At 30.8% G+C, this 24597-nt stretch overlaps 1 protein-coding gene across 1 annotated transcript in view; it reads left to right on the top strand.

The window, feature by feature from the left end:
* side-II (sidestep II) overlaps window positions 1-24597 on the top strand; it is a 399801-nt gene that overhangs the window by 259447 nt on the left and 115757 nt on the right. The window contains exon 8 of the mRNA XM_065500441.1: window positions 11035-11179. Coding sequence (XP_065356513.1) covers window positions 11035-11179 — 145 coding nt within the window. The remainder of the gene's footprint in view (window positions 1-11034; window positions 11180-24597) is intronic.

The raw sequence follows: 24597 nt of genomic DNA, 5'->3' as shown, positions 1-24597 counted from the left end.
TTCAAAAAAGTACCAAACACTTGTCTGTTAGATTTTAAAGTAGATGAAGCTGCATTTTAGGTTTTATTTGTATCTGTATCAGCTTAGAAGATTTAGGGTTACCGATTATATCCCCTAAACCTTCGAATTTAAAAAATCCCTTCTTAATAGAGAGGGAAACCTATGGTCCAATTTTCATATCTGTACCTTTATGCGTAATGTCGATTACTGCATCGCAAAACCATTTTTCGATAGGCATTTCCATATTAAGATCCCGAATAGGGATTCATGGCAGCGCAAACTCTTACCCCCTGATGATGTCATAAGGGTATTTACTAGAGTATTCAATTAATCGGGTTCCTGGTTTAATCGGTTAATCGAGCAAATAATTAATCGAGGTTTAGATTTAATCGGTTAATTTAAAATTATTCGATTAACCGAATAATTTATACTTTCATTTCAAATTGAAAATACAACAACGAATTTTGTATACAAAAACATAACAAATGGCAAATAAGGTATCTGAGATCATTTTTGTAAACATATCGCCTCTTTGCTGCAACAACATCATTACTCAAAATCCGTGTTTATTGAACTGAGTAATACAAAATATGCGCTGTTCTATAATCTTTCATATAGTTTTATCAGTTTTCAAAAAAATTAATTATTTTTTGTGTGAGGGTGTTTTGTTGTTGCAAACATTGTAAAAATTCATGTTTTCTCGTATATTTGATAAGTAAAAATTTGGGTTAAATACAGGTTAGAAAGATATTAAAATCTCCTATTTAAATTTCTGAAATCGCATGACTTGTTGAAAATTTATTTAAGAAATAGTAAAATGTCATAAAATATTCAAAGATGTTTTTCTCGAAACGACTTTTTTTGAATTATGACGTTGTTGCAGCAAAGGAGCGATGTGTGAGTTTTTTATAGTTTTAGTGAGATATTCTGAAATAATCTTTTATAAAAAGAATATAATTTAAACGATTTTTTTCTTTAGATTTAATAAAACTTTTCTTGGAAAAAACTCTCTCGGTGATTGTATATTTTGGAGAAATCAAGAATATTCCTTTTTGGATTGTTTTAGATATTGATTAATTTAATGTTTCGTTCAGTTATGATAAAAGACTCAATTCAAAAAAAAAGTTTCGTCTATACATGTAAATACAAACAAAGTTTCAAATACATGTAAATTAAATATGTCAGTTGTTATACATACTCACTAAACATGTTTATTGGATGTTCAAAAAATATCTAATTTTAATTTGAAATTTGTGTTTGAATTGAAATGGAAAATTAAATAAAAAAAAAAAATTAAAGTGCAAAAAAAAAGGAATTTCGGTTAATCGGTTAATCGACACAAATTAATCGGTTTATTTGTTATTTGAAAATCGGCAATATCAAATTATTCGAACAGTTAACCGTCCAAAATTAATCGGTTAACCGATTAACGGTTAATCGATTGAATACCCTAGTATTTACTGATGACTCAAAGCGGGGCAATAGGGTCGGTGGTTGTTTCTTTATTGAGAACTATGGGATTAAATCCTATTTCAGGCTACCTAACTTTTGTACGGCTCTACAGGCGGAAGTTACGGCCATTAAACGTGCATCCATCTGGCTGAGGTTTTATCAAATATCTGGTGATATATGTATATTTATATTTAAATGTCTTTACGACATTTAGGTTAACCGAGGAATGCCGGGTATCTCTTAATGATATAGCGAGACATTCTAGGATAACGCTTATATGGGTCCCTGGCCACGATGGTAATCAGGGTAATTGTATAGCTGACGAACTGGCCAAAATGGGTGCGATGATGGATGATGATGAGATCGACCCCTTTTCTGGTATCTCCCTTCCTATATGAAAGATGGCTGTTCGGCGGACACTATATGAATCTGCACAAAGCAGGTGGACCAATGAGTCTTCCTGTGTTACAACGATGTCTACTTGGCCCGTATATGATGCCAGCAGGACGAATCTACTTATGGAATTTCGTCGTGAGCAAATAAGGCTAATTGTCTCCTTCATTACAGAATCTACTTATGGAATTTCGTCGTGAGCAAATAAGGCTAATTGTCTCCTTCATTACAAGATTGGGCCTACGGTATAATGACTACTGTAGGAGCTGCCATAATGAAGAAGAGGATGAGACGGTGTCACACCTATTCTGCCAATGCCCGGCTCTGATAAACCTGAGGGAACGCATCTTCGGAATACCATTCCTATCATGCTTAGATGAGCTATCAAGGATAAGTCTTAGACGAATCTACTCTTTCATCAGAGAATCTGGTTGGTTTAGCCTGGAAACAATGGACGTATAATTAATACCAAGATGTTTACCCCCTGTATATCACAACGGGATCAGTTTTGAATGGACCCAAGTGAGCTGCTTGAAGAGTGGGTACCCATGGAACCTAACCTAACCTAGTTAGTAGTTTAGTAGCAGCCGGCCCAAAAGGAGATTTTCACAGCTCACTTGGGTCCATTAATATTCCCTTTGTGTTACCAGAAAGTAGTAGAAAGAAGAGTGAGATATAGATGGAAAAAGTCATGAGACCAATTTAAAGTAGATGTTGCAAGATTTATAGTATGAGTTTATGGGGGTTACAAAAGAAGACAGACAAATATAAGAGAGAGTGAATGAGACCGTCATCCGGCGGATTCAAGGCCACTCTTCGGTGCGATTCGCATATCCGGCCTTAATAGCCAATTACACTTCCTAACATAGGCATCTATGTATTCCAATTCCCTATCAGATGATTCAAAAAGGCCGTATTATTCTTGTGATATCACTAGTAGATTCATTCACACATCGTACCTGAGCAAGTTCCTATTAGGCATCATTTATCCGTTCTTTCCATATGGACAACAGAATGCCCTCAATATCCTTCAGTCAATGTACCAATAAGAATACAACTGTTGAATGTATTGCCATCCCATTCAGAGATGCCCTGCATTTATGGACTAAATTCGATGTCGGCATTTGATCACATCTTGGCTGCTAGTATATGTATGAATATCTGTGTTAGTTTGTTATATCTGCGCCAGTTAGCCGCTCTTTTAATAGCCGACATCTTAGCCAGTAAAATACTACATCCATTTGGGTGTTAAAGGACATCCTAATTCCAAATTCCTTTATGTAGACTCCTCTGCCAACTGTATCACATTTATTGCAGTCATAAATGTCAATGGATATATCCATTATGCCTGCGAACAGACCATCATTTAATTCCGCATTGGTCGGAATTGAAAAGCAGAAGCTCCTCGAGAAGGAAGGTCTTGGAGTTTAGTAATGTATGGAAAGATTTTTTATGCTTACAATAATGCTAGCATATTCATATGATCTACAGTTACTTCGCTATCAGTGTCTGCTTTCTGACAGCTAGATCAACTGAAATCCAGTTCAGCAGAGTGAAATGCGACTTAGTCGGGATCATACGCAATGCTCCTGTTATCAGGATTGCTATTCTCCTTAATACCCGTTTGAAAACAATGCAGTTTGAGACCATTTCCATTGCCTCCCTCCAGACCGAGGCATCATCAACTAGCCAATTTACTTTTCTGTGTTGAATATTGCATCTCTAATATATGGCCTTCCTGCAGACATACATAGCCATCATAGCTTTTGATTTTCTCGAAAAAATTTTTAAATTCCAGGACAGTTTTCTATTCAGAATTATGCCTAAGTATTTTTCGCTATCCGAGAGCGTCAGTTCAATACCGTTCAATCGGTGTAACGGGAAAATAAGGAAATTCAGTATTGCACGGATTTACACTCAATCCACTATGGATACTAAATCGGCTTAATATTTTGAGTTCAGTCTTCATTCGTTAATATATAGTGCCCAGATTGATCCCTGAATCTGCAACCGGTATGTCATACGCATAGGCAACAGTTTTGTAATTCAGGGAATCCAGCCTATTGAGCTCGCAGTGCCGCTTTTGTAGTTCTAGAGATTATAGTCGTCCCAATTTTAGACTGCAAATAGCTGATGAACCTAACAATAGATTGGTCCTTCCCCATATCAAGTAGGGCTGATTCTATAGTCAAATTAAGATTATTTTAGTGGTGTCAAAACATACGGAATTATAGCGTAATTGCTGTTATCGTTTCATTATCGATAACAGCATATTATGTTATATCCTTCAAAACTACATCAAATTTTCGTTGTTAAACTATTTTTAATTTGATTACTATTATAGTGGCGAAACACTGCACCGTATCAGCTAGCAAATAAATAATCTCCTTTAAAAATTTTATTTTTTCATTAAAAAAAATTCTAAATTATTCCTGCAACTTTATTTCAAATCATTCTGTTAAATTTCGTAAATTTTCTCAACATACAGTCACAATGAATTGCAAAATGCAATGCTATTTATTTCTATGTTTTTTTTTCTCCTCTAAACTTATATTTGTAATGCAATTGTGTTTGGGTTTTTTTTTTGTCTTCACATTTTGTTGAAAATTGTTGAGGGTGCATTTAAATAAACTATAAGTACATTGTGTTTACGATGGAGACTAAACTAAACAACGATAATGTGATTTAAATGTTTCCATTATAGTCAATACCACTGCTGTGGTTACAGTAATCGTACTAGTCATCATTATTCCTTGAAAACAAAACAAAAACCATAGAATTCAAATGAAAATACCATAAAAAAAAAGTAGAGAAAAAACAAACAATCTGTAATATAATGAAATGCATACCAATCTAACTGCTAACTGCAAACCATTCATTTATTTGCAAAATTTGCCCTCAATTTTTAACACAAGCTTTTATATACACACACACACTTGCATACAAAAGCTCAGTTACACCCATACATACACTGTTAACGGAAATGTATTTTCATTTCCGTTTACGCGTAATCTAAATAAAACCACCAAATACCAATAGAAAACAGTGAAAATTATATTATGTTTTAATTTAAATTTTTTTGCTTGTTTTTTTTTTTTTGTTAGTGTTTTAAAGTTTTTGTTTTCAGTTTGTAACATTTTTGTATTTGTATTGATTTCGCTGGAAATATCATGTTTAAGTTTGGAAATTAATTTTATTGATAGAGGAAAGTGGAACACTTTAAAAATAGTGCATCAACTGCAAAGATTTTAAATTAAATGTGGAAAATATGGAGCAAAATCTTGAAAGTTTGGCTGGGAAGTATTAATTTGAAGAGGATTAAAATATAATTCAATAAAACTTATTGGCTTCCAGACATTTGAAAACCAATGCTATTTGGAAAAAACGAAAATATAATATTGAATTGAAAATAGTTCAATATGTAAAAAAGGTCTTCAATTACACCGTGCTACGATGGAAAAAACTTGGAAAACGGCCAAGCGTGGGTTATAGGACTTGCTGAGTACTCTACAAATTGTCTCTAAAAATTTCAGAAACGCCCTCAAATTCAGAAGTTATTCTCAAAAAACCGTTTTCAGTGATTTTCGTCGACTTATCGACCTGTAGCTTAGTCAGTTTTCGTCCGACTTTAAATTTTTTAACGGGTTTGGAAAGAAAACTGATTACGCTTTACAAAGACGTGCATTTTTTGATACATTTATAAGTTATGAGTATTGTTTTTGTAAAGAATATCTAAAAGAAAAACAAACAATTTTAGTCGCTTTTCATTGCTTATTTTGATATGAAAGTTTATAAAAATTTATACCAACATATATAGAAAATTTAGTTCTTAACAAAACATGGTTTTAATTATTCAAATCGGATAAAAATTCTAAAAGTTATTCAACTTTTAATTAATACCATTTTTAGTATTTTCTCCCCCCAGCGCATATAAATAAAAATAAACAAAAAACTGTTGGGAAAAAAAATATTCCTAAAATTTTGAATTTACAAGGTAAATTTTTTCGAACTGTTTTCAAAAAAGTTTAATAACTTTTGCAAATATAAACCGATTTTAACAAATAATATCTTATTTTTTTCCATATAAAGTTGTCTTTAAAAAACTGCGCAAAATAGAATAGGTTTTTATAGAAAAAAATTACATTAACTATTGTTGAATATGAAAAATTACGAAGAACAATTTAAAATAATGCGAAACTTTTTATAAAAACTTACGCAATTTTGCTATACATTTTGTGCATACATTTCATGAAAGCTTAATTCTTTGTCTATCCATAATTGTTTATAATTTTGAAATCGTTCTAAAAATGAGTGAGTTTGAGGTACTAAAGTACTACGACCTACGTTTAAACAGTTTTCTCAAAATATCTCAAAATTTTGAGGGTGTTTAAAGACCTTTGAAAACGGTTTTAGTATGTCCTCACCTAGGCCTACAACCCCCATTATGTCTCTTTTCAAGTTCTGACAAAAAGTGTCATTTTGTAGCGGAGTGTTATTAAAAAAAGCTTTGATAGGTTTTGTGTGTTTAGGGAAATATTAGATTTCTATCGGTTCCGGCCTAAAAACAGTAACGAGTTTTACATGCAGATTATTCTACTTTATGGAGGGTACATGACTTTTAGTTGACTGAACAGGACTGTTAAAATAAAGATCTACCATGGAAGTGTTAATAAGACTGACTCGTTAAAATTGCACTTTATAAAGATCTACGATTGAAGTTTAAATTAGGCTGAATAAGAATCTACAACTGAAGTTAAAATTTCACTTAATAGAGTTCTGCGATTGAAGTTAAAATTTCACTTAATAGAGTTCTGCGATTGAAGTTAAAATTGGACTGAATAAGAATCTACGATTGAAGTTAAAATTTTACTTAATAAAGATCGACAATTGAAGTTTAAATTGGACTGAATAAGAATCTACAATTGAAAATAAAATTTTACTTAATAAAGTTATAGGATTGAAGTATAAATTTGACTGAATAGATTCTATAAATAACGATCGACTGAATAAGAATCTATGATTGAAGATAAAATTTCACTTAATAAAGATTTGCAATTGAAGTCTTAATTGGACTTAATAGAGATCTACGATTAAAGTTTAGATTGGACTAAATAAGAATCTACGATTGAAGTTAAAATTTTACGTAATAAAGATCTACGATTGAAGTTTAAATTGGACTCAATAAGAGTCTACAATTCAAGTTAAAATTTTACTTAATAAAGATCTACGATTGAAGTTTAAATCGAAGATAAGAGTCTACTATTGAAATCAACATTGGACTTAATAAAGATCTACAATTGAAGTTTTAACTGGACTGAATAAGACTCTTCTATTGAAGTTAAAATTTCACTTAATAAAGATCTGTGATTGAAGTTTAAATTGGGCTGAATATGAATCTACAAGTGAAGTTTAAATTGGACTGAATAAGAATCTACTATTGAAGTTAAAATTGGACTTAATAAAGATCTAGGATTGAAGTATAAATTAGACTGAATAAGAATCTACGATTGAAGTTTAAATTGGACTGAATAAGAATCAACTATTGACTTCAGAATTGGATTTAATAAAGACCTACGTTTGAAGTATAAATTAGACTGAAAAAAGATACGATACGATTGAAGTTAAAATTGAGTTAAACAACGATGCACATTTCAAAGACTTTGTTGAGTAATGTTTTATTGGAAAAAATATGAGATCATTTTAAAGAACCTGAATAAAAACACGTTCACAGTATTTTCATTTTACGATTAGAAGGTAAATTATGGCATTTTTATATGTACTAGGATCGCCTGGTGGTCAAAATTCGACCACTAATAACGAAATTATACAGTTACATTTGAGTATACGCTAAAATATTTTTCACGTTTGTGTACAAAAATACATATGTGTACTTAGATGTGCATAAACATGTTGTTGTTTTTCAAGCAAATTTAAAACGCTTTTTAACACTTTTAAAATTATATTGTGCACATCTAGAGAAAATAACCTTTTAAACCATATATGTTTCATCAATATTGCTGGACAATAACATACTTAAAAATGTACCACAAAAAAACGTGTGGCCTATTTATATATAAGATATGCCCCTAACATAAAAATACAAAAGAAAATAACATAAAATTTGTATAACAAAATAAAAAAAAACAAGTAAGAGAGCTATATTCGGCTGTGCCGAATCTTATATACCCTTCAACAAATTGTACTTTAAAATACAAATTTTAAATATTTTTAGGAAAACTAAATTATTTTTTTAATTTTTTGAAAAAAATTTTTTTTTCCAATTTTTTTAAATTTTAAAATTTGTTTTTTCGCTTTTTCAATTTTTTTTAATATTTAGCGGAAAAAAACTTTTGGTGAAAAAAAAAATTCCGGCAAAAATTTTTTCCCGATTGTAGGTCCAACTTATATTCGTCGTTGCAAAGGTCTTTGAAATATCTATCATTAGATATCCATATTGACATAGTAATCCAGATATATGTAGGTCAAAAATCGAGGTTGTCCTGGTTTATTCCTTATATCTCAGCCATATGTAGATCGATTTTCTCGATTGATGTATGAATCATGTATGTAAGTTATTTGGTGGCTTCGGAAAGTTGATTTCAGCAGACAGACAGACAGACGGATATGGCTTAATATACTCCGCTATCTATAAGGATCCATAATATATATATTTTATAGGGTCGGAAAATTACATTGTGGAAATTACAAACGGAGTGACAAACTTATACATATCTGTGGACATTTGACAAAACGGCTTCTTTCTAAAACGTCAACTTTTCAGGAGAGCGAAAAAACTGTAAAAACTACTAACAAAAGTTCTTGTGTAGAAAATTAAAGAAATGTTATATATAAACATTATAGACAAATATCCAATAAACAAGTAGCGCTTTTTCTTTTGTTTGAAAGAGCAATAGTTTTCTTTAAAACAGCAACAACAAATTTTAAGCTTTTTTGTCAAATGTATTTTTATATACATATTATGTATATACCCATCTCACGAAGGTGAAGTGTATAATAATAAGGAAAATGGTGCGTATGATTAATATTTATTTTATTAATGTGAACGCCTAAGCGTATGTGAAATATTTGTTTTATTTGTAAATTTACAAATTGAAAAGAAATTATTGTGGGTTTTGGAGGAATTAGTCAAGCTACAGTGGTGGCCAGGAATTTAAGACAAAAATTGTTTGCTAAATTCCACGTGATTGTCAATTATTTTTTCAAATATTTCCACAAATATGTATGCATGAGGATTGTTTTAACACAAAAGTGTGTTTTATGCGACTGTGTCAATTCATACATATTCACCACAAACACATACAATTTTTCTACAACTTCACCATAAATTTTTTTTTTAAATAAACATATTTTCTCACATTTATATCATTATATTTTTATTATTATAAAATATTCGGACCAAATTTCGTATTTTTAGTTCCATTAGTTTCGGTCATATCATGTTATTAACAGCGGATGTTCGCTGAGGTGGGTCAACGTATTTCCACATATCTTTGTCCATATATCTTTTTCCGATTTTTCCAAACATTTTTCAGAAACTAGAAACATTAATTATAATTTTCATACCCTTAGATGTCCTTTCATTTTGGCTCTATGGCACTTAAAATTCAGTTGATGAAAAAAATTCAAGTATTTGTCTTAAATTGGTGGCCACCACTGTATGTGATATTTAAAAAATATTAAGAATTATTTAATAATATACCAAAGATAATCTAATAAAAATTGAACACATTATATCTAATGTTGTTTGTCATGTAAGAATATGTATGGAAAATATAAGTAGGGTTTTAGTTTGAGTTTTGAAAAGCTAATAGGAGCATGTATTGAAGACTGAAATTGTCATACATTTTTGGCTGGCAGAATTCGATTAAACACTTTTAGTTATATTCCCTAGAATCCAATAAATTAAAATAAAAAAGACTTTAGAAAAAAATCGTGCTTACGTTAAAAATTGAAGCCCATAAGTGCATCGTTAAAAAGCTAAAATTGAGTGTTAAACATCAACCAACTGTTTTCATTGTGATTTATAAATATTTCAGCATTATAAATATTTTATTAAAAGTCATAAATATAAAATAAAAATTCTTTTAATCTCTGTGACTGTTGTAAAATATTTAATTTTTTTAATTTGCCTGAATTATTTTCTACAAATGAAGTTTAATTAATACGATTGTTATTATTTTAAATGAAATTTAATATTATTATATTTATTTAGGTTCATTGGTTAATATTTAAATAAATATTTAAACAAGAAAAAATAAATGAATTTCAAAATTTTTTTAATGAATTGTGCATTTGCAAGTATGCGTTAATAAGCATAATTTGTATATTGTTTATTTATTTAGGATAATTTTATTGTACGAACTATTTATTTGCTTATTGTTTTAACATAATTTAAACAATAAATTATGTTTAATTGAATTAAAAATAAAATTGTGTAAAGTTTAGTAATTTAGCAAAAATAATTAAAAAATGTTTGAAAATATAATTGGGGAGAATGAAAATTATAGAAGGTAGAATTTAGCCTCAAAAACATAATTTTAAATTTATCGTTACCAAAATAATAAAAAATACCGTTATCGCTAAAATAGCTTTACAGAAAAAATACCTTTTCAGCGTTTCAAACCGGTAGACAACCTAGTTTCTTAAAAATTTTAAGATTCTTATCATTCTCAAATAATGTTAAATTTTTTCATTAATATAACTTTATTTTAGCTTGATTTCCCTTTCAAAATGAATAAATACCTACAAATTCTTTAGTTTTAATTTTAATTAAATTCAATTGCAATCATTTTTTTATATTTCAACATTCATTTCCTCATCCTTTAACTCAAAATCACAACCATTCTCTTGCAATACAATCACTTGTCAGTAACCAGATAGAAATTGATTTATGATTAAATTAAATAAAAATTAGGTCAATTGTTATAAATCTAGTGAAAATTAATAAAGGTTTCATTGTTATAAAAAAGTACGCAACAAAAAATATTTACAAATTATTAAAAAATATTCTATTGTTCAAAAATTACAAAACAATTTTAACAGGCATTTAAAAAATATTTATAATCATTGTTTTTTATTATTTAAAGGGTCAAATAATGTTAAAACTTTACAATAAAAAAATCTTTGTTTTTGTTTAAACATGTCTTTTTTTGTTATTTTTCATTGCAGGATGACATTTCCAGCAATACAACACGTTCAGAATTGAGTTTTGTGCCAACAACAGATGATGATGGTAAATCGATAACATGTCGAGCAGAAAACCCAAATGTCAATGGTTTATATTTAGAAACCATGTGGAAATTGAATGTAGTATGTAAGTAACAGCAACAAAATTTTAAACATAAAAACTATACATACATTCTCATATTTACTTAAAAAAAAGTACCAAAATTTGTACTATAAATTCTGCCAGTACAAAAAAATATGTTTCATACAAAAAAACAAAAATAAAATACTGTATGTAAAAAAATCTCTGTGGCAAACAAACAATAGAACAATAGAGCTGCTCTCAACAAATAAATTTTTCATAAGCACAATTTAATGGCCTATAAACCTTCATACAATATATTCATCTGTACATGCTGTATAAATATTCTCTCAATTTTTTTTTTCTGAAAAAGTTATTAAAAAAAAGTGAAATTCTTCTTCCAACTGTGTTTCTTTTAAATGAATATGATGTGTATGGAAAACTGAAATTTCAACGTAGAATTTTTTTAATAAAAATATATACATTTATTATTTTTTTAACGATTCCTTTTTGTCGTATTTACGTATGGCATATCCGTACATCTAGTCAATCGTATAAGTATTGACATAAACTTTCAATATGCATACCTATATGTGAAGAAAAACATATGAGTGGAGGTAGTTTGAGAAGTTTGTGGTTCGAATATTCACAACTCGTGTAACTTCTGCCAGACGCAATATACTACATACTTAATATAAGATTAGTGCAAATATACTCGCTTGGCGTTGTTAAAAATATCGAGAAAATACTTATGGATACAGAGACAATTTAAATGTATACTGAATAGTCGAATCTTATCGGATGAACGAGAAATATGCTGAAGAGCGAATTAATCAATTTTAGAAGTAGTGTGTGAACATTGGGAAAAAGAGGCACAATTCATTGACGAGTTACCTTGTCATAAATAAAATCCTTTTCAGGCTCAGTTGAACAATAACCGAGGTAGTCGCTTATGCTAATGACGTTGTGTTATGAAACGAGGAAAGTGATAAAGTAAATTAAAGTTTCCAAGAAAGCCAGATACCATGGCCTGATTCTGGTCTCGAAGATCCATGAAAACGTAATGTTGAGAGTTGATTGCAAACAACAGCATAGTTGAAGAAAACTTTAGGAAAGGCAAGGGGTATCAAAACTTATATTGTTCATTGGGGAAGAGAAGTAGCACAAAACTTGCCACATGATTTGTTCCAAATTGATATGGATCGAAATTAATAGATACTACCACTTTATATGAAGGCGACCTTTATGTTTAATATGGCGATGTCATAGGGGATAAATTTGCAATCTGTGAGCAAGAAACAAACCCAAAATTGTAAAATTTTTTGTACAGTTGTTTCGGAAGGCCTATCGATTCCATTATGTATGGAATATTACATCGTCTAATTGCCAGCCGTGGCTTCGCTGATCCTATATGTCTTATTTTCCATGACTTTGACATATAAAGCCGGCGGAATTTGACCGATAGCTTATTGTTATGTTTGTTTTAAGGGCTGCTGTGGTATGAAGATTATTCGCATACATCTACTACTTAAGAAAACACCACACGAAAATGTCTAATGGGGTCAAGTCGCACGATCTCGGTGGCCTGTTCACATCACCTCCACGTGAAATGACCATGCCCTCATCTCGCTCGTGCAGAATGTCTAATGTAGCTTAAGCTAAGTTGGTAATCGACCTTTAGTGCCTGGCGATGGTGATGAACCGATGTGGGCCGATGACACAAACTAAACAATGAATTCATCCAGAAATTGGTCTTATCAAGTTAAATGGTGAAGCGCGCAGGACGTTTGCCGATCAGAACTGCCATTTGGATAAAACAATTTTATCATTTGCACTTGATTTTGATCGCTATGTCCGTTAATGGTAATTTTGCAAAATAAACTTAATAAATGACAGTCAATTTGATAGATGTAGCTTCAGCAGCATGATCGATATCTACTGTCAGTGTTCGGAAGTCCCTATTGGACGACCTTTCACAATAAATCCAGAGACTATCCTGATATATTATTATTATTGGCTCAATGAATTCCAGTCCTGAAGCCAGTATGGAGCAGACGCTACATCTGCATAAAATGCTTCTTTGGTATGTTGGATTTAAGACTCAAGGTGTCAAGCGGACTGAAGAACGACCGTATTTGAAATGAAACTAGTCTAAGAAAAATACTAATACGAAATTGTATAGGATTTTTAGGATTATGATACCGGCAATATATTACTGTGCCGTTAACTCTATCCTTGGTGATCTCCTAATTTGATCTTAGTATTTTCAGATGCTTGGGTATTTTATTTGGCAAATTTTGGATTCAGGGTTTGTCAATACCTGGGCAGCTTTTCAAGCGAAAATCTTTGCAGTGGATCGAGTGATAAGAACGCAAGTATTAAAGCTGCACCAAACACTTCACTTCGATCTTACAAGTATAAAATGTATTCTCAATTTAAATAATATTCTGGTTCAGCATATATTTCACCTTTCTGAGTTAGTATTGAGCCACGGACATGGGGGAAAGACATTGAACGAAACTGTTGCGCATATTCCTCTGATTGCAATATCGAATATGGTCGATGATTTGGCTTTAGAATAGAGGTAACCCATGCAGTATATTCCTCTGATTGCAATATCGAATATGGTCGATGATTTGGCTTCAGAATAGAGGTAACCCACTTTACGCGGTAACACTGATTCGTTTGCCTAATCGATACATCCGGAAGAAGAATGATATAATTTAATCTCTACCAAACAAAAATTAGGTATAACTTTAACATCATTAACATAACAATGCCTATTTAATATGTTTGCCTGCACAGGGAGGGAGAGATACAAACAAGTCATCCTTAGTCAACACTGCTGTACATCCCTTTGATAGTGATATCGAATATCATCATATGAATAGGACAGGTTTCCCAATACATATTTGTTCTGTTTTCCAGGCGAGTATTAAATATGTATTAAACTAGGCTTTCAAATTCGACCTTACAAGGTCAAATTGTCTTGCCAATAGTAATAATTGTCTGGCTTCACTCAGAAGATACTGCGTCTACTAAAAATTTTCTACATTCAGGATTTTGTGGGTATGATTTTTATTAGGTACGTGACTCACAATTGACCTAAAGTCAGTCAAATCGAACGAATTGATAGATTTCCGTAAACCTATTACGCGACATCGTTGCTCAATGCAGTGGATACGAATTTGTTTTCCAAAGGTCTGAAAAGGACTCCTAAAATGTATGTTAGTTCCTCGTTTATAATTGGTTTCCAAGTACATAGTTTTTCGTTGTTTTCGGAATTCTAATTAATGTACAACTCATGATTAATATGAGCATATAATATTATCATAATGGACTTAAGGGCCTCCGAGTGTACTCGCAAACTCCGACGTTGCTATGTAACCTAATCCAAAACACTTGAGTACAATTCGGGAGATTTTGAGTAATTGAAAATTTGTGGTTTGTAAATTTGTCTTTCCAATGTGAAAGTTTTAAAATTTGTAGTGTTTGCATTATTAAGAAAAATAGCATAGTATATTTTTTATAAATTTCATCGAACAAGGTAGATATTCTAAATTAAGTTTAAAACTGTTAGCTGGATATGCTATTATTATGGCGATGGTTAATAAAAACCATAAGAAATCTATAACACTCTCCTCCTCATCGATGGGAGATTAAAATAACTAAAAATTTATTTTTAAAAACAAACCTTATTTTAAATACAAATAGTTCTTAGGAGAGGCTTAATCGTTATATTCAGCTATGCCTTATATATACTCTCTTATATTCTCACCAGCAATATAAGACTGACACCGATTTTTGTAAATTTATTTATATCGGATTTAAGCTATTTTCGATAATAAATTTTGTATGGGTAGAAATTGTTCTTTTATAATAGTAATATCATGTGCAAAATTTCGATGCTTTATCTGCTAAATATTAAGATAAAATTGCAATTTTTGAGCAATTTTTTTAACGTTATCTCACTGTTTGGTCCAGAACTCTGGTTCAACTGGAATGATTTTTTCCATTTTCAAAACTAATCGTTTCTGATCAACAAGGCATATTTGAGAAAAATTTCATCGCCCTTAGTTCTTCCCTGTAGGCTCTATCGTGCATTCAACATTTAGACTATCTGGTTAGATGGGCAGACATAGCTAGATCGTCTTAGAATTGTATAAAGGCTCAGAATATATATACTTTTGTGCATCTGCGATAAATATTTCGATGTGTTTTGGTGGTGGGTATAAAAATAACATAAACCTTGTACAAAGAAATAAAAAAATAGTACAAAGGAATGTGGTGCGTATGATTAATATTTATTTTATTAATGTGCGCACCTAAAAGTATGTGAAATATTTATTTGCTTTGTAAATTTACATATGGATAAGTGGAAAATTAATTGTTTTGAATTTTTAAGATATTTGTCAGGGAATATTATAAAAATTATATGAAAGCATTAACTATTTACCCAACTTTTGTCACAGTATTTATGAAACAACCTTCCTTAATATCTCTACCGTACACGTACGGATGGAAGGAAAAAGGCCTTGAAAATTTATTTTATTGCCAACACGTATGCTTACGTATTATTTGCCGCAATCACGCTTATTTCTTTTAGAAATTCATTCACCAGCACATGCACGTTCTCACAAAAGTAAAACAGAAATGATCAAAATATACATACATACGTACATGCATATGTATGTATGTAGATATCGTCACTTAAAATGATATCGGCCATACCAATTAATTCAATAATTTTACAGGTGAATTAAATTCATATGCAAAATGAAAGTATTATTGCTGCTTACAATTGAATATTAGCTTTGTAAGAATGAGGCCGTTTGGGTTTGAGGTAACGTTATATACATGTGTGTATGATGTAGCGGTAAATATTGCACAAACACTTATGTTTGTGATTACGTTATAACATTAATGTGTATGTGTTTGTTTAAAATACATGTAAAATAAATATGTGACATACAAATACCAATATTTTAAGTCAAAGAAATCGTGTTTTATGCATGGTAACTGATAAAAGCGTTGGAGTTTTAGGTGCAGCTAGAAGGAATGAGACATACATAAATATGTTTAGGTGGAGTTATGTATAAATACATATTGATTTAAAGGAAGCTGGGAAAAGCCAAGCTGGCTTTTTAGTATTTTAAATTTAGAGGTAAATTAAAAAATATGAACTAAATTTAGAGACTTAAATTCTTTTTTTGATTTGAAATTGAAACAGTTTATACAAATGTGATGAGCTTATGCTTCAAATAATAGGGTTTTATTCAGAATACTTAAAATTTTATGAGCAAATACATTCGATGCAAATCTGAATTTCTGATGAATGCTAAATCTTCTAAACTTTTTCAAATTTGGAAATAAATAGCAGTATTTGGAAGCGACAACTTATTCAGAATCTAGATAACCTAGTTTGTTGAAAGAAATAATGGACAAATCTATCATTAGTTGAAGTTATTTATTCATTGATTTTATGAAAACACGACAAAGTTCAAGTGTTCGCCAAAAGCTCCTCCCATTTCCCCTATTTAAAATTTTCAAAATGTCTTACCACACCTCTGTCGCAATAGAGCCTCTTACGATAACAAATATTGAAAAATTCCAACAAAAAATAATATCACACACTTTCCAAATAAAGCACTTTACACTGTCATTTTATAAATACACAGATATACAAAAATAAACACACATTCACATACTCCTGCCGTATAAGTGCCTGAACATCCTTTACAGTTTTGTAGTGTGTGCTTCACTGCTACTTGTGCTTCAATTCAACTGTTTTGTTAAAGTTTTTAGTTGCTTTTTTCAGTATTTTTCATATGGAATCGTATCGAATCATATTATTCTGATACACATGCACACCAGGGTGGTCCTTTTTTCGAACTTTTGCGATTTTAAATTCCGCCAATTTCCCAAATTTCTATTTGTCAACCATAATTAATATTTGAATGAATATTTGAGCAAAATCTGATAACGTCTGGAATTTGCACATTTGAAGTTTCGTTTTTAGATTCAAAGTAGAAATATTTTCAAAAAAAAATTAAATGTTGAAGTGGCCTCGTATGGGGACTATGGACAAAGGTTGCCCGATTTTCGGCATACTTTACAGTATAATTTCAGAGTACTTTGAACTAATTTGTGAAAAATATGACTGCTCAAACAGTATTCCACCCTAATATACACATATGTATGTAAATACTGTGTGCAAGTGTTTTTTTATACTTATTGCTATTTTGTAGCTGTGCCTGTTTTCGATATAAAATTTTAATATGCGTTGCGCATTTTCGGTATATTATGACATTGTTAACATATTTTTTCCTTCAAGTACATACACACCTTCACTTTATTATTTCTTGTCTTTTTTCTTTTTGATTTTTATCTGTGTACTGCTCTTCTTTTTCTTTCAATTTTAAAAAATGTTTTCGCTTTTCATATTTTGCTGTTCTTTTTTTACACATTTTTTTTGGCTGCCAGTGGGTTCTTACACAGATTTATTTTTATAAATTATGGCTGAGTTGTATGTTTCTTTTCGGTTTTTTATGCTGTTTTCTATAATGGCTTTAAGGTTTTAAAGTTTATACTCTTTTATGATGGCTTAAATTTAATATGAGAAAACACTATATAAAAAAATATTATATGAGCCAGAAAACAAGTCAAGGCTAAAGAAAAAAACACTAAAGGTGTTTTAAATTGCAGCAGTGAAGAACTTGAGATATACTTCAGCTGTTTCATAACAGAATATTGCAAGCACTCATATCATAGATATTTGCATATTTTTAATAAATAATTAAACTCTTTAACTACTTAAACAAAAATAGTAACAAATTAAACTATCCAAGTAATTTGAATGCAAAAGCATGTCCAATGTTTCATTCTTTATAACCCGCTTTACTTATCCCTAATTTTATAGAGTACTAACAAGTATTAAGAAAATTTTATATGTTTCTGTTTTTTAGGATAAAATTTATCTGTTTTTATACAAAATTTTGTAAAGGTGTACAACGCTCATTGTATTTTCTTTTTATGATTAGAAGGTTAAATTATGGCCTTTTTATATACGTATGCTGCTATCTTAAAAATACAAACAAAATAACATAAAATTTGTATAAAAAAAATGTTAAAGAAATTTATTCATTTCAGGAAATTGGTGCGTATGATTAATATTTATTTTATTACTGTGCACGCCTAACGTATGAGTAATATTTGTTTCCTTTGTAAATTTAGGTATAAATTGAACATAAATTGTTGCTTTTGGAGAAATTAGTCAAGCTATGGAATATTTTAAGAATATTATAAAAATTATTTAATAATGTACCGAAGATAATCGTTTCTAATATTATTAAAAGATAACAAAGAAATGTATCAAAGAAAAATGTAAGTTAAATTTTTAGTGATTTACGCACTTTTAAATTTAATGTAATAAATTATACTGTACAACAGCAAAAAATACCTTGGAAGTGATACTATTTTTCGACTACAACAAGAAACTGTTTTGAAATCTGCCAAGCACCTCCAAAATTTTGAGTTACTGGTAAAAAAAACCGGGTAACTTTATGCACGTACTATCTTGACCCGGTGCGCTTCGCTAACCCTGTCGTAGTAAAATAAAAAATATATAGTCTATTGACGCAGTAAGGATCTATCTACGTTCCAAATTTCAATAAAATCGGTTCAGCCGTTTAGGCGTGATGCTCAAACAAATAAACAAACCAACAAACAAACTTACAAAGACATTTATATATTTATATAGATGAACCAGTAACTTTGTTGAGTATAAACTTATTTCAATATAAACTGCGGCCTTTCAAATGGTATATATGATATTTAAGAAACCGTGAGAAATCTGTGTGTAATTCCAGCAAACATATTTTTTTAAATGAGATTCTTCTGGTCTTCGTCTTAAATACCATTATTACCAAGAATATTGTAGACTTATTAGTATCCTGTATCTTAGCTTGAAATACGCCAGTGGTTTTTCGCCAGCAAACATATTTTTAGAACCTTCATCAAGTTTAGCAAGGGTGTTTAAGTTTGTTATTCCATTTGAAATTCCTACATTTTTCATAGATACACAGAGAAAACAGATTCGTGATAGCAACCAAATTTGTTGCCAATCGAATGACTCGGTTGCACAGAAAGTCAGTTGATAAAGAAGAACTTCAGTTGACGCAACCAAACTTTAGTTACCCCTTCCAAAATATTGTAGCCACAACTGAAAAATTCAGTCACTAAGATAGAATCATTCGATTGGCAACAAATTCGTTTGCTATCACGAATCTGTTTTCTCTTTGTAGATAGTCGATATTGTCTCCGTCTGTATGTTGAAATCAAATTTCCATAGCCCCCAAATAACATACATTATTCACACATCAATATACCAGCTATGGTCTCGGTACGGTTGGTATTCAAAATCGATAAAATCGCCCAAAAATGGCTGAGATATAAGCAAAATTCTACACAAAGAAAACTGATTTGTGATAGCAAGCGAATTTGTTACCAATCGACCTTAGTGTCTGAAATTAACGGTTATTGCTACAAACTTTTAGAAGGGGAAACAAAAGTTTGGTTGCTTCAACAGAAACTAATTCATTAGCAACTGACATTCTCTTGATAGAAACGCAAAATTCTATCATTCGATTGGCAAAAAATTCGCTTGCTACTACAAATCTGTACACAGAGAACTGTGTATATCTACAATGGGTCAAAATCAGGAAACCATAAAATTTTTTTTAACTATATTTTTTTCATTAATAAAATTTTTTTCAGATAAAATTAGAAAAAAATTTCATCAAAAAATAGGTTTAATCTTTATCCTAAAGTATATTTGATGAGGGGTATATTTGAGTCGGCATATTCTTACTTTTTTATTGGATGAATGACATAAAAATGCGGGATTTCTAAAATTTGTAGCGTTTATTTTGAAACGTTTGTAAAATAAAGATTTAGTATTGGTCATTGTTAGCTATGAACTTTTACCATCTATCTGTATGGATTCCAAGCCAAAAAAACTGTCCATGTTTTGAGGCCAAGAACGAATCAAGCCAATTTTGGATATTCTGTGAATGTAGAACTTTCCAACCACTTATTTTTAACAAATATTGCAACATGTGGCCAAGTGTTGACATGATGGATTATTACAGTTTCATGTCTGGCCGCATTTTTCGACCAAAGCTCGCTTCGAACTAATCAGTTGTGTTCGGTACAGTTTCCATGTGATAGTCTGGCTAGATTTCAGCAGCTCATAATAGAAAGGACCCTTTTGGTTCCACCAAATACGTTTCATTGCCTTAGCGCCATGGATATTTGGTTTTTGTGTCGATTTTTTTAAATGATGTATATAGTCATTGGACTGGCTTCGACGGTCTTTTTTTTTATCAAGCTATCTAACATTCTTAGAAAAAAACAAATATCAGTATATTTGAGAACCAAGTTTACAGGACTATAACAGGAAAATGGAGAGGCCTATAAATATAAGATATAAATTTAATAAAAGCCTATATCAATGTTTATCTATGTTTTGAAGTATGAATTTCTATATGGTAAAACCATTGAGATATATCTAATATAGTAAAGCAGTAAAATATTAAAAAAAATTAACGAAAATATGATTCAAACGAAATGTCCAATTGAAAAATTCATTTGTATTGGAGGAGAGCAGATTGTCAGCTTCCAAAAAAACTTAGTTTTTCCAAATTCTGAAGATACCGATTTTCATAATTTTGTCCACCTAGATTTTGATTTGGAACCACAGTGGTTGGCCAGGATTCACGTACGATCTCTTACGCTACGGGTTATCGTAATGGATCAAGTTTTTTACAAGTAGTGATTCGGTGCAGAAATGTTATTCTTTTATAGCGGTAAAGCATCATTTCTGACATGCAAAATTGTCTTCAAAGTTTCTCAGCTTGAATTCGTATGGTATGCAATTTCACTGTTTTGTTATGAATCCTGATGCTTGCAACCATTTTGAAATTGCTGCCGAAATAGATCCCAATGATTTCGCAAGATCGGCTGGGCTGGGGGATGTTTGTCTTTCATGTCACAATTTCCACTTCTGAACCGCATCAACCATCTCACGCACGTTGAAAATGATGAAAGACATTCACCATAAGCTTCGGTGAGCAATTGGTGTGCTTCAGCGACACTTTTTTTCAAACTGAAGAAATAAAGTAAAACTTCCCGCGTATGACGATTCGTTGGTACAAAATTCATAATTTTCGAAGAAAAAAAACTTTGTTGTTTGCACTATAATGTTAAATAACAAAGTGAGAATAAATGACAGATATGTACCCTTCAAAACGATATATAAGTTATTAAAAACAAAAAACTCGGTCAAAAGATACGCAATTTATTGTAAGTCCCACATTTTTAAGTCTTATACCTAGTTTATTTTTTCTAAATCCACATAAAGGGGCTGTTTGTCAAATTTTAAAAAATATATTCGTGTATTCCACAAGACCTTTCACATGTATAGTATCACTTCCCAGTTACTTCTATTTCATTCATTTTTGCATCGCTGTGTTATTGGTCTTCAATATAGTTTTTATTACCAACTATTACACTATGCGACAAATAGTAGGGTCAGTGATCGGTGGGGGTTCTGCCCACCGGGAAATGTTAGATCGATAAAATAAGATATACGTGTCCCGGCGTTTCGCATAGTGATATGATTACTTGTTGTGCTATTACTTGTCCAATGCTATGGATTCTAAAGGCCTTTATTCAACAAGGGCCATTCAGATATGAAAAAAGCAAACATTCATACAGCTTAATTAAAAGACAAAAGAAAAGACTTCAGGCGTAGAATAGACTGAGCTAGAGAAAAAGGTCTCGATGTAACACCAACAAAAACGATTAAAAATTTGTTCAGACAAAGAGGAAAATTAAAAATTCCATTTGTGAAAAGGAAATTAAATCAAGAAAATTAAAATAACTTAGACTAGTTAAATCAAATATCTTGGAGACTGTCTTATAGAGACCGTATTGAAAGTAGAACAGAACTGGAAGTTATTTTGTTGCGAGTTATTTCATTTAGAGTTATTTTATAGTACCTCCTACAAATTTAACTCTTTCTCGATATTTTTTTAAAAAAGCTCAATTTTATTTATTCAGTTTATACTGTGCCAGTATTTCAGTTGTTAAACCCTCTATTTGCACTCTTAAATTAAACAAATTTCAAACAAAAATTTTGCTTCAATTTCCATCCGTAACTAATTCACGCCAGACTGCAGACAGACTATTAAAAAAAGCCCCTCAACAAAATTATCATATTTCCTCAAGACCAATTAGCCACTAGAATGACTTGTTTGTAAACTCCTAGCCACTAATCAGAGTTTAAAATAAGACTAAAGAAAAACAAAAAAGGAAAAGAACAAACTCAAATGAAAAGCCAAGTAAACAGAAAAAAAGAGAATATATAAATAAACACTACCATTACTCAAATATCCTACAAGCACAAAAACTTTAGAAAAACAGAAAACTAAATATTCCCAAAGTGTTGGAAGCTTTAGTCAAATACGCATTTGTTCAATATGTTTCAATCGAAAGAAGAAAAATAAAAAATAACGAATGAATGGCTGAAAAGTAGGAGAAAAAAATGTTTTATTTTACTTGGATTTTGTGCTGTTTTTGAATGTTGTAGACATCTGCAGTTTCATTTCAAGCCAAAAAGGATACCCAAGACAAAAATAGCAACAATAAGCCAACAAAAAAAAAACGTGCAAAATACATTTACACAAACATACAAACAAAAACAAAGTTACAAAAGGTACCAACCAGTATTACCAATAATTCAAGGCAATGACAAACAACACAACAAACTGACTCTGGCGGAAAAATAAATTGGTTTTTGGCTTTATGCTCCTTTATCATCTATCCCTTATTCACACACCAATAATATACATTCATACAATTGTTTCATCATGCCAGGAGATGTTGAAAGAAACACAAAAATATATCGCACAGATTGTAATGAATAGCTGCTCTATGTAGCAAATAGCACAGCAGCAAAATAAAAAAGGCAAAAATTGTAAAACAAAAAAAAAATTAAAGAAAACTTTACAATGAAATCGCACAAAATTTCATAAAAAGAAACTAAACATTACACAGAAAAAGCAGCGTGTAAAAAAACAAAACTTTTCACAAGAAAATATAGGAATAAAAAGTTATTACGCGGTTTGGTCTAGCTGAACTAATTTCCCGCACGTGTTACTTTGTAATTTTAACTTTTATTTTTTTTCTTATGTTGTTTTTGCTGTTGCCTACCATCTTGTAATTCAAAGTGAAATATTATATGGCTAAAATGAAGGCTTAAATATCAGAAGTGGCAAAACTTATTTAATGCCTTTAAAATGGGATAGCAAAGCCAATTGGTAAATAGTAGGCATAGTAGGAGTTTAAGGGATTAGGAGGTTATAGATTTAAATGATTTTAGAATTGCAAAACAGGCTAAAATTGTGATTTATTTAATGCTATGGCATTTGTTTTAAGGTTTATGAGTTTATTGAACTGTTGAATTAATATGTAAGTAATTTCGTTGGAAAATTGTATTAAATGAATGATTACAATAATTTTTCTATTAAATTACATTGTAAAAATAAACGATTTAATAACCAGCAACAACTAATATTTAATAAATATTAGAGAATAACTTAAGTTTTCTAGAGAATACCAACTGTATGTCCTTATGTCAGTATTTGGTCATTTCAGCTTGGGAGCATCCTGACTTTAAACTACAGTAACTATGCCACTTTCATGCCGATATTTAAAGAGTATCTACTGTTGGAATAACAAATTTAAATAATGAAACATAATTTTCAAATCAATTTCAAAATTAACAAGTAAGAAAGTATGGTCGGTCAAGCCCGACCATATAATACCCTACACTAAGTAAAAGAGCAAAAAAAATTTTTCTTTTAAAATTTCAATAATTTATATTTTTGAGTGATTTTCGGAAGTGGGGTTATATGGGGGCTATGACCAATTATGGACCGATCACCATGAAATTAGATCATGTGATTTATGTCTATATTAAAGTTAACTATGTTGAATTTTGTTTGTTTAGCAACATTTTTAAGCGATTTATGCACGTTAAAGTGATTTTCGGAAGCGGGTCTATATGGGAGCTATGACTAATTATGGACCGATCGTAACAAAATTTGGTGACATGAATTTTGTGTATATAAAACTTATTTGGAGCGGAATTTGTGGAGATACATATATAAAGTAAACATTTATGACCGATAAAGTCCAATTTCGGGAGGACATTCGTATGGGGGCTAGGTGAAATAGTGGACCGATTTCAGCCAGTTTCAATAGGCTTGGTCCTTGAGCCGAAAAAATAATATGTACCAAATTTGATCATAATATCTTCAAAATTGCGACCTGTACTCTGCGCACAAGGTTTACATGGACAGCCAGCCAGCCAGCCAACCAGACGGACGGACGGACGGACGGACGGACGGACATCGCTTAAT

The sequence above is a fragment of the Calliphora vicina genome, chromosome 2 (genome assembly GCF_958450345.1).
Source record: "Calliphora vicina chromosome 2, idCalVici1.1, whole genome shotgun sequence".
Taxonomy (NCBI): domain Eukaryota; kingdom Metazoa; phylum Arthropoda; class Insecta; order Diptera; family Calliphoridae; genus Calliphora; species Calliphora vicina.
Note: the sequence above shows the minus strand (reverse complement) of the source record. Positions and strands in the feature narration are given on the sequence as shown.